Raw genomic sequence first — 14,613 nt, forward strand, 5'->3', positions numbered from 1 at the left:
GAGCTCACGGCACAGCTACGGGTTACTGGCCCACGGCACCCTCCTGCCTGCTCCAGCTCTACGGGAGAAGGTAGAGAAAGATAAACACAGCCTGGAGCCGGGAAACTCTGGGCCTCTCCGTACTCTTAACCACAGCCTCAATCTCTGTCAAAAAATCTTATTTCCCTCACTCCTTAGCGGAGATCGCTTAGAAAGGTGCCTCAGAAATGCTCTGAAAAGTGACGGCTGAGAAATGACCCCCACTTCGAGGGGGGGCAGGCAGGACCCGCACCCCCTCCCTGCTGCGGCCGGGCCAGGCCGGGGGGAGGCCGAGGGGAGGGGCGGGGGGAGGCGGGGGGGGCCGGGGGGAAGGCGGGGGGGGCCGGGGGGAAGGCAGGGTCCCGCCCGCTCCCTCGCCACCTCGGGCCGGGGCTGGCGGGAGGCGGGCAGCCGGGGCGGGGAGTGCGGCGGGCGGGCCGCCGGCGGCGGGTTGAGCCCCCAGCCCGGCCCAGCCCGGCCCAGCCCTCTCGTCCCCCGGAGGGAAAAGCCTCCCGAGCGCGGAGCGGAGCGCTGCCCGGCCATGATGCTGCCCGCGGCCGGTCCCAGCCCCGGGCAGACCTGCGGGGCCGTGCTGGTGGCCGCCGTGCTCCTGCAGTCCGTCTGCGTGGCCGTCACCTTCCTCTACTTCACCAGCGAGCTCAAACAGGTCGGTGGGGGCAGGCAACCGGGGGGACCCCGCGCTCTCTCGCTTTCTCTGCACCCCCCTTTTTTTTTTTTTTTTTTTCTTTCTGGCCGAGAAAAACCGAGCCCCCCGCCGCCGCTGTCCTTGCGCGGCCGGGCGCAGGTTTGCGCTGCGAGCGGAGCTGCCGGCGGCTGAAAAAGCGGTTGTTGGAAGCGGTCAGAGCCTCCCCCCCTCCCCATCCACCTCCGCAGACAAAGAGCTTCCCTCTGTCTGCGCCTGCTCCTTTGTCCGGGTTTTCCTTGGGCTGTGGGTATGCGGGGGACGGAGTTCAAGGCAAGAACAATTTAAAAGTTTTTGCCTTTTCCTATTTTCCCCCTCCTTAGTTACGGGCTTTTGCAGAGAAGGAGAAAATGTGCTTTTCGTTAGAGCGCCAAACTTGCTGTCCCATCCCACTGCGGTGCCCCACGGTCACTGCAGAAACCTTAGTAGCGCTCGGAGGGCTCCAGCAGCCTCTGTCAGCTGGGTATTCACACAAACAGGGGAAAAAAAAGGCTGAGGTGCCTTTTAAATGCCTCGTCTAGGAAAACACATAGTTTTAAGACAGTGACTAATCCCGAAGGAACTTCACCCAGACAGCAAACACCACTGAATTCCTCAGAATGACTTGTAAAATACCCACTGTATAGTCTACTGCTTTGGTCTCCTTGCAGCCACGCTTCAAGCCTGCTAGCTGCTGCTTAACTCTTTCCTCATCCTCCAAAAGAGCCAAGAAAAGTTCATTTAGCTGATAGTCTCATGAGCCTTTACGTGTGTGGTCCTGCTTTTCATTGACCCCTAGTACTCAGGGTTTCCCTGAGAGTCTTGCCCAAAATTTACTATCCTGCTGTAAGTTGCACCAGTATGTTGCTCTCCCTGGCGGAAAGGTAAACTGCAGGTAAGTAAGTGTACTATAGTTCTACAACTTCAGAAAGTATTGCATAAATGTAAAAATACTGTGTTACCTGTGCATTTATTCCCCATCAGATTTAATAAGTGGATTCTTCTGAGATGTCAGAGTCCTCTGTGAAGCAAACGGTAAAGGGTATACAGTGATCTACAATATGAGCCAATGCTCATGCTTGGGGATTGTATAAAGTGGATTTTCCTGCTAAGTTTAGTTTATGTGGGCTGTCCCGTATTTGCAGGGATGGGAGAGTCACAGAAATCCGTTGATCTTATGAAATCAGCTTACATAATACTGCTAATGAAGAAAAAAAATATATAAATGCATTCGTGTCTCTTCTGCATATGGTTCAGAGTCCTTTGCTAACAAGATAGTCAATCTAAATAATTAGTAACCACACTTATCTTTCCCTTCCTTGTATTCAAATATTTACACCTGGGACACACAACTACATGTAGTGCCACTCGCTCCAAATACAGCTCACTGTTTCTGAAGAATAACAAGCCTGCATTTGGTGTGGAAAGCTAAATCTGCCCACGCCGAAGTTCTGCTGGGCTACAAAGTAAGGTTGTTGGCTCTGTAGGGGTACCTTAAGCACACATTCTTGCGTGTGCCATCTGGTGCACAATAAACAAGGAAAAACTTATCTAGAAACATAGTCTGCTACCCCACATCCACATGGTGCATGTGGGATAGATCTCAAAAGATAAACTGCCGGTTTTGTCTGCCCATTTTTCTTCCCTTTGTTCTCCACAGTATCTGCATTTCTACACCTTCACCAAACTATTTGACTGCACAGACTGAAGATAATTTTATCTTTACGAAAAGAATAATTTGTAACTAGCAGGTTTATCTCTCCATCTGTGGTAATCTGAGGAGGACTATGAATATGACCATTTGTTTAACAGTTTTGCTATGGGAGGAAGTGCTGAGACACGAGCACAATAAAGTTCATTATGCTTCAGGATACCGGGCTGCAAAGAAAATATCCTCGGACTTCCTTCTGTTTTGAAAACATAGTCCACATACTAGTCCTAGAATAGAAGTTTTACAAGATAGTGTTCCTCCAGGATTTCTGTCCTCAAATACTTCAGGGCTACAGATAAACCTCATCTGAGTAAGTCTTACAACACCCTGATGCCTTTTTCTGCTCAAAGCAGAAATACCAAAACTTCGCTATCATACAGTGCTGATACAAGGTTGCATCCCCCGAGGATTTCAAAATGCATGCAAAATTCTGCTCCAGTGCCAGCATAGCAAAGCTGCTTGGGGGAAGAGTGCAGGCAAGGAGAAAGCAGAAGCACAGGACTGTTTGCTTCCAGATTGGAGGGCAAAGCTCAGAGGTGAGCTGTAGCAGGTCTGATAAGAGAATAAACAATAACATCTCAACTGCTCCCGTATTTTTTTGTTTTTAAACTCAAACTACTTTGTTATAGAAGTTAGCACAGTTATCTGTCAGAGCCCTTACTTTTTAAGTGCAGTTTTACCTTAATAAGCACATAATTTTAATCCCTTTAACTGAGTTCTTGAAACAAGAAACCTGATTTCAGAATATCACTGGACACCTCAGCAAAGACACAGAAACCTTCACAAACACTTGTAGTGGTGACTCCATTTCACTCTGATGCCTACAAAATACAAAATCATTTCAAGTAATAGGTGAAGATCAATAAAGTCTGCGGCTGCAGACTGAAGGTTGCTGTTTCAACACAGTAGGGCTGGCGAGGTAGCATGGGTGAGTTCTCCTAATCCTCCTGGGGTGGGAAGACTCTTCCTAAAGGCCTTTGTTTCCTGACAGGCAGGAAAATCGTGGAGTGTGAGGGAGGAGGTGCTCCCATTTGTTGCTTTCAATACCCCAGTCTCAAGGACAGCTGAAACTGGTACTTGTAAAGTAAATGTATCTGTTTAGCAAACCAAACCGAACTTTAGCATAAGAAGAGTGAAATTTAAATGTTACAACGAGGAGTTCATCTGAATGCTTCGCATGTTTAACACTGATTGCTGTTTCCTCCAAGTTCCTGTAGTACTTCTCCGGCACAACAAGCCTTGCCAGCCTTTATAGCTGATGCAGCAGCAGCCGAACTCAAAGCAAACAGGAGCTGAGCTCTGCTGGCGTGTGCTGGAGGCAGCAGGTTGGGCGCTCGTACATAAACCAACAGCGCCAGCTGGAGTTGTGTGTGCGTGTGTAGAGCCTCGCCCGGGATGCTGCGGGCTCGGGAAGAGCATCCCGCCAGGAGGGAAACTCCCACTCAGGTTCACTGGGAGCCAGCAGGAGTTTTGCCACTCCCTTCCAACTAACTTATTTTTTATCAGAAGAAAACAAGCTTTCTCTGTGACTAGAGGGTATAGACATAGCCCCATGCCATGGGCATTCAGCGTTATAATTTACTTGGACCCAAATGTCATTTCTGTTGTCTGGACTTTGGTCTGGATTATCAGGTCAAACACAGTTAACAGAGAAACCCCAAACTGGATATGGGCAGGATATGGCATGGAAATATATTGGCAAAAGCCTGAATTGTTAGTGGCATTGGATGAAAAGACGGAACAGAATTACTTTTAAGGTCTGGTATTTGATTTCATCCTTATTAATTGGTGAAGAAAAATCCCTTGTGCAAAAGAAATGTTTTTAATGCAGAACTAGAGAAACTAAAGGATTCACAATGTTAGTGTTGTGGGTATTGAATTTTCACAAAGCTTATTTAGTTGAGTGCTAGATAGCAAATTTATGTCCATGGAGATAATGTAAGTATATTTATGCATATTAAGTATGCCATCATAGTTAAATATGTAAAATCGAGTGCTTGTACTGTCTATATGGTCATAACATGCACCATACTATCAAATGCTTTAAAGGAGAGAAAGCGTGTTCCAAAATGTAATGAATTTAGGACATACCACAGCTGAACATCTGCGAGCACATCACAGGTGAAAAATCCTGGCTTTCCCTTCTGCTGCAGCTCCGGGACACGTACTCCAAGAGTGGCATTGCTTGTCTCACCGGGGAGGAAATCGGAAACTTCATCCAAGACTCGGATCTAATTGAAAGCGAAGACAGAGCGGCTGATCCCTGCTGGCAAGTAAAGTGGCACCTGGGAAAGTTAATTAAAAAGGTATTTGGGAACTGACACACTGAAACAGTGTGCTTGGTGATATTACAATTCGGAGAATCCTAGCAGTGGAATAAAGGGGACAGGGCTCTCAGATTGTTTTATTGCAAAGCAATTGTCAAGCCACAGCTTCAGCTGCAGAGTGCTTGCACTGAAGCCAAAAAACCCCATGACAGTGGTTTCACTACATTCAGGAAATAATAAAGCAAAGACAATCATTTTTTACTAAGCGAATTTCAGTGATAGGTTGGCTTGTCTGAAATACCTCCGGGTAGAAGTGTTTGACTCGAGCTTGCTTTCTACCTGACCGAGCGGATCTGAGTGCTAGCAGAGGTGTCAGTCCCTCTTTGGAAATACAGGGAGGCTGGCATGAGAAAATGAGGTGAAATGTAACACAGCGAGAGGTAAAAAGGTGCCTGAAGAATGGTCTAGTCATGAGCCGTGTAATGTATTAGGGGAGGAAGGAGCGAGCAAGCATGCAGCATCAGGCACAGCACTTGCCCCGCTCAGCATTCAGAGAACGCCATCTTCTGCATGACTTACACACAATACACATAATTTTGGCTACAGAGGAGAAAATAAGCCTAGCTGAAAAATCAGAAAGGCTAAAATCTTCTGGAATGATTTTCCAAATCCCATCTCCAGCACATAAAAAAGCTCATCCTTAAAAATTCACTCCTGGCTGAAACTTAACTGGCAATTCTTGCAGCCCAAAATAGATCCTCTATTTGTATTCAGAGATCTCGGTTCCTTTGGTGGAAGTTCTGCCAGTAAAGTCTCTGAAATTCTGCATAAGGAAAACATTGTTTTATCTGGTGGACATTTACACATCTAATATACTTACTAGCTCCCCGTTTGCTTAAAGAAAGATAGCCTGGGTGCCAGAAGTAATAAATGATGACTATAGTGAAGATGATTATGATGATGGTAATAATAATATAGATGGATGGATAAATAGGTAAATAGAAATGTGGCGGGGCAGAACCCGTCAGTAAGTGGCAATACAGGGCCCATGTAGTCACCCAGGTAAATCATCTCAAACCATCACCATGCTTGTGCCTGCACCTGCACCGCTGTCAGTAGCCAAACAAGTTCATTTCGGCAGCGAGCAGTTATAAAGGTGAATGCGCAAAGTAAAATATGCTGGCTTAAGAGCTTACATAGATAGATAGCTAGAGGTATAAAAACAAAATGAAATTTAATTTAATTTCTCAGCTAAGATCCCAGAGAAGCGCACACTGCCAAGTGTTCTACAAATGGAAGGTGATGGTTGACACTGTATCTCTTCTTATTTAAGAAGAGCACGAGGGTCAATTTTTCCAGTAGACTTGAAGCTCAGATGACTGAGATCTCTTGAAAATGTTTTCCCACGTATTTTGTTAGATAAAAGATGTAAATAGAAATATTTTATTACAAGAAATTAATAGACTTTTTTTGTATTATTATTATTTTCTTGTTGATCAAATCCTTTTATTCATGAGTTTGAGAAAGGAGTCTCTTTTTTCTTGTGCCTATCAGTTTCTGCTGACAAACTAATTCGTTTTCTGTGTGTTTGTTGGCAGATGATTTCAAGAAGCTATGAGGAAAACATATCTGCAGTCAACGGTATTTTAATAATTTTATTATCTGTGGCAAATAGGAGCTGCTAGTGGCAACCGTTGTGTAGTGACTCAATTTTTTTAAAAGCGCAAAAAACACTAAGATCTTGTACTGGCAGCAAGTCATCACAAAATGTTACTAGAAGGCAAATTTTCAGGAGCCACAATGTGGTCAAGTGGTTAGAGCAAGGTAACCAAGGTGGGTGCAGAGGACTCAGCTTCTAGACCTCAGTACCACAGTGTTACGGGGACATTTAAACAGCCCGCTCTCTTGGGAACAGGCATCACTGAACTGCTGTACGCATAGATCAGTTGAGAAATAGCTCTGCTGAAGCTCATACAGCTCTAAATATGTTGAGTGAAAGCATTACAACCCCAGGTGGAAATGTGGAGTAAAGGTTATGAATGCTTGACCATGAAAGATACTGATCATGAGTGTGAAAATTTAATACAATGGGTTATTTTAAGTTCTCTGTTGGTAACTTTGGGGTGGGGGAAGGAGAGAAAGAAGAACAAAGAGGTGTATAAAGACATTTCAAGGAGAGCAAGAGTGAAAGAGAAATTTGAGCCTTTTTAGCCAATATTCAACCATTCAGTCAATGATTTAGTCAATTAAAAAAATTACATACCTGTTCCTTAAAATCGGGTCAAATGGGACAGATGTGTTTTCTAACATCCTTACTTCTAACATGAGGTTCCATTTGTGGTCTTTCCTCAGCTGAAAGAGCCCTGACGCTGTCGCGCACCGATGGGCAGCAACCACGCGGTCCCGTCAACAGGATCGCGGCGCATCTGACTGGCAACAGCAACAGGAAGAATTCCCTGTCCCCACGCAGTAAGGAAAAACCTTTAAAAACAGTTAAAGATCACAGAAATTACTCTCTGATTGCTAGTTTCATGCTTACATACACTTTTTAATACTTGCATTGAGCCAGTAGTAAGGAACAAAGCATAAAAAAAGTCTTCTTGTTCCAGACAACATGGTTTTCAGCTAATTTTCACAGATACCTCTGGATACCTCCCTAAATTTTCTTCTGGAACCTTCATTATGGGGAAAAAAAAATATCTTGCTTCCTAGTGTTAAATTTTCCTCTGTTCTTTCCTTTAATTTCCTTCTGCTAGTTGTGTGAGTCCCAGCTGCTATGGTGACAGACCTATTAGAAATGCAAGACACGAGAGACTTGACATTCAGGCCGAATTAATGAAAAGCTTGGTAGGGTTTCTACCGCTTTGGAAGGTATCGGACACAAATGGATCTTTTAACTTTGTTACTAAGTGGCAACATGATTATTTTTGTCTTACTGGTGAGCACAAAAGCTCACCAATTCCCACATACAGCTAAACAGCTCTGGACCTTCAGATTGTTTTGAGAGTGGACCTAATGAACCGCTGGGAAGAGCAGATTTCCCTTACTTTGTTACTAAAAACCAGACTCCCCAGCTAGCAGATACCAGGCTTCACTACCTGGCTTTTAATTTAACATTTTCTCTCTTTTTTTTCTCAAGTAGATCCCTCAGCAAGAAGAGGGAACGGACAAAAAATAAACAACTGGGAATCGTCAAGGAAAGGCCACTCTTTCCTTTACAACGTGGAGCTGAGAAATGGCGAGTTAGTAATACCCCAAACGGGCTTTTATTACATCTACTCACAAACTTATTTTCGCTTCCGTGAAAATGAGAACGAGGATTCAGATTTGTTGGCACAAATCAGGAACCCCAAACAACTTGTCCAATATGTTTACAAGCTGACTAATTACCCAGAGCCCATTTTGCTCATGAAAAGTGCAAGAACAAGCTGCTGGTCCAAAAAGGCAGAATATGGACTTTATTCCATCTATCAAGGTGGTGTGTTTCAGCTGAAAAGAGAGGATAGGATTTTTGTCTCTGTCAGTAATGGTGACATAGTTGACATGGACAAAGAAGCAAGTTTTTTTGGAGCCTTTATGATTGGTTAAAAGGGCAAAATTATGCTCCAAAGGAGCCAGTTTTCATAGCCAGGACCAGCTTAAAATTCTATAAAGCAGGGGATAATAAGCAAACACTGTAGCAATACGGACACTACCAGACTCCCCTTTCTCAGCTCACCCAGCGTGAGGTCCAACCGTGCCGAATGACTCTCCCGGCAGCTGGGAAGGAGCATCAGCAGCTGGCGATGCTTGTGCAGGCATGGGCACCACGGCTCGCCGCTCAGCCAGGCTGGGGACGTGCCGGGATTTCACCCGCCCAGACGACACCTTTGGCCAGAACCCCAGGCAGGTAAGCGCTCGCCACCACCTCCACAGAGATGCTCCACACCGGCTCAGCCATGGCAGGTGGGGTGGAGGATGCTCTGAGTCTGGTCACTCGAGGCTGAGGCTGGACATCAAATTTGTTTGTGGTCTCCTTTGGGGCCCCACCTTGAATATCTCAGCTCCTGGAAGGAGCCTTTGCAAGTACTGCTTCCCGGACGCCTGTGGAATTACCCTGGAAGTTTTTGTTGAACCTGAGTTTTACAAAAGTTGAAATGCCATCAGAAACAAACTGCACGTCTTCATCTCATCTAACAAAGCACTTAAGCACCTAATTAATTTTAAGCACACAACAGTCTGACTAAATCAGGGTATTTACATGCTTGAAATTAAATATGTGCTTAAGCATTTTTCAGGCTCATGGCTTGAGTAAACACATTAGTCTGCCTTAATCAGGATATTGTACATAAAAACAGCTGCTGAAATGGCACAGAAGAGACTTTGAAATCAATCAGTATTTTGATCACCACATTATGATAGTGCCTATTTACTTAATTGCTGTGCTGCAAAGATTTCACCAGGCTTCCAATAGTTTCAGTAATGTAGTTGCCATTACACTTGTTGACAGCAAGTACTTGATCCAGAAAAGAGGTGTTTTTCTGTAAATACAGAATTCTATTAGACATTTGCCACAAATTAAGCATGACATGGTTCTTCCATGTTTATTTGTACTGGCCTGTATTTTGTAGGATGTAGTGGAGAATAACACACCCCAATGACTAATATTTTAAGGACAACAACTATCCGTACTTAAACAAGATTGCATATTTAGGTAAAGCTGTTTTGCTTTTATTTTATTTTTAGGAATGAGTGGAAAATTTTCATAATTTTTTTAAACCATAATTTTTTTAAAAACCGACTGCTATATTTTTTAACTCTATGAGTAGGATTATTTTATATTAAAAAAAAAAAAAAAAGGAAAGAAAAGATTTGCAAATGTAAGTTGTGTGGACTAGATCCACAGCAAGAGTCAGGTAGCATAAACCAGCACATCTGCAGCATTGTCAGAGGAGTGACAGCGATTTGCACCACGAATACATTTTGCCCAGGTTTGGAGAAAACAGTGGGGAAAAGAGGGTGAAAGTGGAAAAAAAAAAAAAAATGGAGGGAAAGGCAGGCAGTTGTTCTGCAAATATTACTTTACATCAGCAAAACGATGCCAGGAGAAAGTCTGGTTGTCTAGTTTTAATACACTAAGGTTGCCGTGGGAACCCTCACATTCACCTCCACGTTCTGGTAATTAAGTCACTCTACAGCCCTTGCCTATGGGCCCCGTGACTAAACATGCATCCTTCGTCTTACTTTGTCAACAAAAGGAAATGAATAGACACAAGCCCCAGCATTTATTTTGCGTTCAGAAAAGCAGGTATGTTACTTCACTTAAATATTTGTGTTTGAGCAACAAGAATTTCAGGAACACCCTCCTTTTGGCAGGTTAGGGCAAAGAAACACTGCCATAAGCCTAAAATGATGACTTTCAGCTTCTACATGCTGTTTTAATGTAGCATCACACATACTGTTTTCATTGGTAATCAAACATGTGAAATTCTTCATCGTTTACTGGAACACTTTGGTTTGTATCATTCTCCATCCGTTTCAACAGAGAACAGAAAATGTTTCTACAGTTTTCTTTCTGATTTCACTAATACAGAATTTTTCTGCCTGCCAGAAAAGGCTAGGGAGAACAAAGCCATGTCTGGATGTCTGCTGTATTGCAGAAATGACTTTTGTATGTTCTCCTTGCAAATGGACCAGGCTTTTCATTCTCAGCACAGGACTGACCCACGTTATCAGGTTTGAGGATCTTTTTTAGAAATTTATTATATTAAAAAGTTGTTTGGGGTTTGGTTTGGTTTTTTTTTTTTGTGTTTTGTTTTTTGGTTTTTTGTCTTTTTAGAAATGTGATTTTAGGTGCTTGTTTGAAAGCAAATTTGTTTGAACTGTGAAAAAGTATTTTGGATTTACTGGTGGCAGCTTAAGAGTCAGAAACCCTCCCTGTGGCTAAGAACTGATTTGTGTAACGTAGGAGTCGTGGCTGCTAGAAAGGACTGGAAGGAAACCGTGAGGGACTCGACAGACTTGCAGCTGATGCTAAGACAAACTATTACACACGGATATTTTGCTCCATGTTTTCTCCTCAACTCTCAATATGCCCACTCAACACTATACCCAGGGTTGCCTGGGGAATGCTCCCTGGCATTACCTTCCTTTTTTTATCTACATGTACATAGTCTTGTCTCTGCATGCAGAGCATAGTGCAACAAGGATCACACCAAATAATCATATTTTATTTCTGAATAATCCAAAAGGCATGCTTGCCAGATATTATCTTGGGGGGAGGTTATCAAGCAATATCAGGCAGGACACATTTGAAGATGAATGGAAAGATACATAGCAGCTTCTGTTTGTATATTTGCACCCTGAATCATACCTTTCATTTCACTGTATGTTGAATGGCAGATGTAGCAAATTTTTATTTGTGGATGTAGGTTGTGGTAACATGGAAATATTGTAATTTTTCTACATGCGTTTTATATAAAACATTTTTAGTAAATAGTTACTTAGTCTTGCAGTGATTACTGGTGTCATCCCGTGGCTTCCCTAACAACCACCCTGTCTGAAATAGTTTCTCTGACATCGGTTCGTGTCAGTTATAATCCATGAAACGCCACAAATGGTTGCAATGCAAAGGACATCATGCAGACCACTGAGCAACACCATATTGTGTTAATGCCATATAACTGCCTTCCAGACCCTAATTCATGAACAGCATCTGGAAGCAGTACACGGAAGAAATCACTGAAAATTATCTCATGACCAGAGACTACAAAATGCTGAGCACTTTCCTTGAGGTTTTTCTCATGTTTCTGGGCTTTGGCCATTATTTAAACACTGAGAAATCTATTTAGTAGCAAAACATCTGATATTTGCCCATTACCAAACTACAGTAGAAGATATATTGAACTGAGAGGATCATTTACACAGATGATGTAAAAGAGCAGTAAACTGGAGGTCCCCTAATGTTGAAAACAAATGCACTCCCCGCCCCAAAAGCACACATGGGATATTGTTTGGTCTACTCACTCCACTTATAAATTTGCCCCAACCGAAAAAAAAGTATGAAACTCGAGCAAACCCTGGAAAATCAACAAGACACGAAAGCATCATCTAACCTGACCCCCAGCCCTGAGATGGGAGAGAGGGTGGTTTTGTCCTGCGCCTACAGAGAAGGGCTTTGACCAGAGCAGCAGCAACATGCCACATCAGAGAAACCAGTTGCTCCTGAGTTACAAACCCCCAGGAACACTGCCCCCACCGTAGCCACCCCCAGGGGCTATTTCACCTCTGTGTCTCCTTTTGACATCGCCTTCTCTCCGCAGTTCCCAGTATCTTACTCTCCCTGTACTGGGCCCTGGCAGATCCACACATGGCTGTTTTATGTACCGCACATCTACGTGATTAACAAAAGGATGTCTGCCTCCCTAATGGACTCATAATCTAAATATATTTAGCCCAATGTTTGTGTTAGGCTTTATTCGGAATAGCTGGACATGCCTCAAGTCTTGGTTGTCGGACGCGTAGGTCTGTGTGTGTCTCTCCCCATCCACGCCAAGGCCCACTGGAACCAGTATGCCATCGCTGGGGAGGAGCAGCCCCCACCACTGCAGCTCCAAATTGCAGGGATGCCCACAGGTTTTAAAAATAAATTATTCCTTTTGTAGAGACTGCTTTTATTTCAGCAGAGGGTTCACACTTTTCTGTGTTTCCATGGGAAAGAGGACATGCCAGCTAACTGGCTTTCATTGTCCTTTCATTATTTCATGGAAACAGACTTCTATTTTTTCCCTCTCTTTGCTTTAGTAAACATTATTATTATTGTTAGTATTGCAGCAGTACTCACTGCCCAGGCAGGATCAGGGATTCATTTGCTGTACTCTGTGCAAACAGTTAAAAAGTCTGATTCAGACACAGAGATTTTAAGATTCATAATTTTATTTTTCAGATTGAATCTAAATATTAGGGTCTAAGAAAGGACTGAATGTAATGATCAATATAACATAAAGAAGCACACTGAGATAAGATCTCGTTCATCCCTCCAAGGCACCTTGTGCCATTCAGTAGCAGAAATGGAAGACTGATTAGGATCTCATTGGATTTGATCTAATTTTCATAGGTTGAGCTTTTTTTCATTTGGAGCTACACTGAAGTTTAAAGCAATTTGCATCAGAATCATCCAAAAATCATAACTGGTTCTCCATAACTTTTCTCTATGTTAACAAACCAAAATTGCATGCTCTGCCACATGTTAAAAATCATTTATTTTCCTCTGATTACAAGGGTACCAGAGTTCACTGCCTGACCACCACATCACTGTTGCTTTGTAGTACTATGCCTATTCCCGAGACATTCATAATCTGAGCCTGTATGGACATTTCCATTAATTTCTTGTGAAAGTTTTAGGGATGACATCAAGTTGGGACACTGGGTCGTGACAGACAAGCTGTCAGACTGCTCATGGTCAGTGCAATGGGGCTGCAGCTTATGGCAGAAGCATGTTGGTTTGGGCATCTTCCAATTTTTATGGGTGGTTCTACCAGAGTTAATATAAACCACACTCCTTGCCTTCGATGCACATTATACTTTTGCAGTGAACACATCATGTATATAAAACTGACAGCATTAGCAAACATCACGGAAGGCAAAGTTGTTCAAACTGCTTTTCAGAAACCAACAATTTAAATACAACGAAATCCAAGGCACAAATTTCTCCTCAAGACATTCAATTTTGTCTGATTGTGAATTTTTCAGCTCGTATTTGTATTGAGTCATGGGTATTTAGCCCATATAACCACTGAGTGAAGACAAAGTGGATTAACTTCAGATTTGCTGGAGAACTGAGCCAAGTTATCACTCCCCATTTAACGTGAGATAGAATTATCAACAAGAGAGTATGACGGGGAATAATTAACTATTCAATCCCATCCTGTATGTTCTGGCACTAACAGAACTCAAATCATAATGAATATTAATAAACAGATGCAAGTCAGGTGAACATTTCCACCCAAAGCCAGGACAGCTTTGAGTCAAAACCTGCAGATCTTCTTTGTAGAGAATGTCCAATGGTATTAAAAAAATACAGGATACATCTACTACTCTCATGCTAGTAATTATTTGATAAACACTATCTAGTTTTAACCTAGAGTAAACATACCTGTGATGAACCATGTTCTCTCCACTTGGCGAACAAGTCTAACGCAGAGGGACATTAATTCCCAGGGTGTGACCAAGCAGCACGAGCTGAAGCCCAGCAAAAAGCCAATTCTTAAACAGATGCCCCTGGATCAGTGGCATTAGAGCACAGCTTTGCTGACTAATAAACTAACACTGTTCTGAAGTCTGCTTGCAGATGTTTACTGCCGTATAAAAACCAGTAAAGTCATCTGAGTACATTCTAGGTTTTATGTTATTTTGTTGGATTACTGCTAGTTCATCAGCACTACTCACTTATAGTTGCTAAACCATAACCTTTGAAAGAATATACCAGATGCTACCTTCTGTTCTTAAAATACATTTATAATAAAAGTCAAAACATCTTCTGCCCCTGGATATAATAAAAAACCCTGCATTTGCTTTTCTGTGAATTGTTGGAGGTGCATCATTTTTAAATGGGAGATCTCTCCCTTGAAGTCTTTCATTTTCTTCATCTCTCCACAATAAAACCATCATCGGTCTATGTTCAAAGCCTTCAGATATTTCCATGACAACAAACAATGATATAAACAAGAATTAAAACTTTATTGGATGAGAAGAAAATGGAAAGAATGGAAGATAGGAGAGAAATTTCAAAACTCCATAAATAGAAACTCTTCTACCTTATCTCCAGTGCTCAACACAGCTTTAAAGCTGGTGAAGAGAAGCACCAATATTTTAAGAGTTCCATGAAAGGCAAATGCCCATTATAATGTGCTTTTTAAAATTATTTTTAAAAAATCTCTCTTCTGTTCATACAGCCA

At 42.7% G+C, this 14,613-nt stretch overlaps 1 protein-coding gene across 2 annotated transcripts; it reads left to right on the plus strand.

The window, feature by feature from the left end:
• The first annotated feature begins 496 nt into the window (after positions 1-496).
• On the plus strand, positions 497-11,149 carry TNFSF10 (TNF superfamily member 10). Of its 2 annotated transcripts, none has more exons than XM_074912512.1 (5): positions 497-685; positions 4,565-4,717; positions 6,277-6,319; positions 7,031-7,147; positions 7,818-11,149. In XM_074912512.1, the coding sequence occupies exons 1-5, from the start codon at positions 560-562 to the stop codon at positions 8,264-8,266; spliced, it is 888 nt and encodes a 295-aa protein (XP_074768613.1). In that variant the 5' UTR covers positions 497-559; the 3' UTR covers positions 8,267-11,149. The 2 variants fall into 2 exon arrangements, with proteins under 2 accessions (XP_074768613.1, XP_074768614.1); XM_074912513.1 differs by having other exon boundaries at positions 7,821-11,149.
• Positions 11,150-14,613: the final 3,464 nt, after the last annotated feature.

This window comes from Athene noctua, chromosome 8 (assembly GCF_965140245.1).
Source record: "Athene noctua chromosome 8, bAthNoc1.hap1.1, whole genome shotgun sequence".
Lineage (NCBI taxonomy): Eukaryota > Metazoa > Chordata > Aves > Strigiformes > Strigidae > Athene > Athene noctua.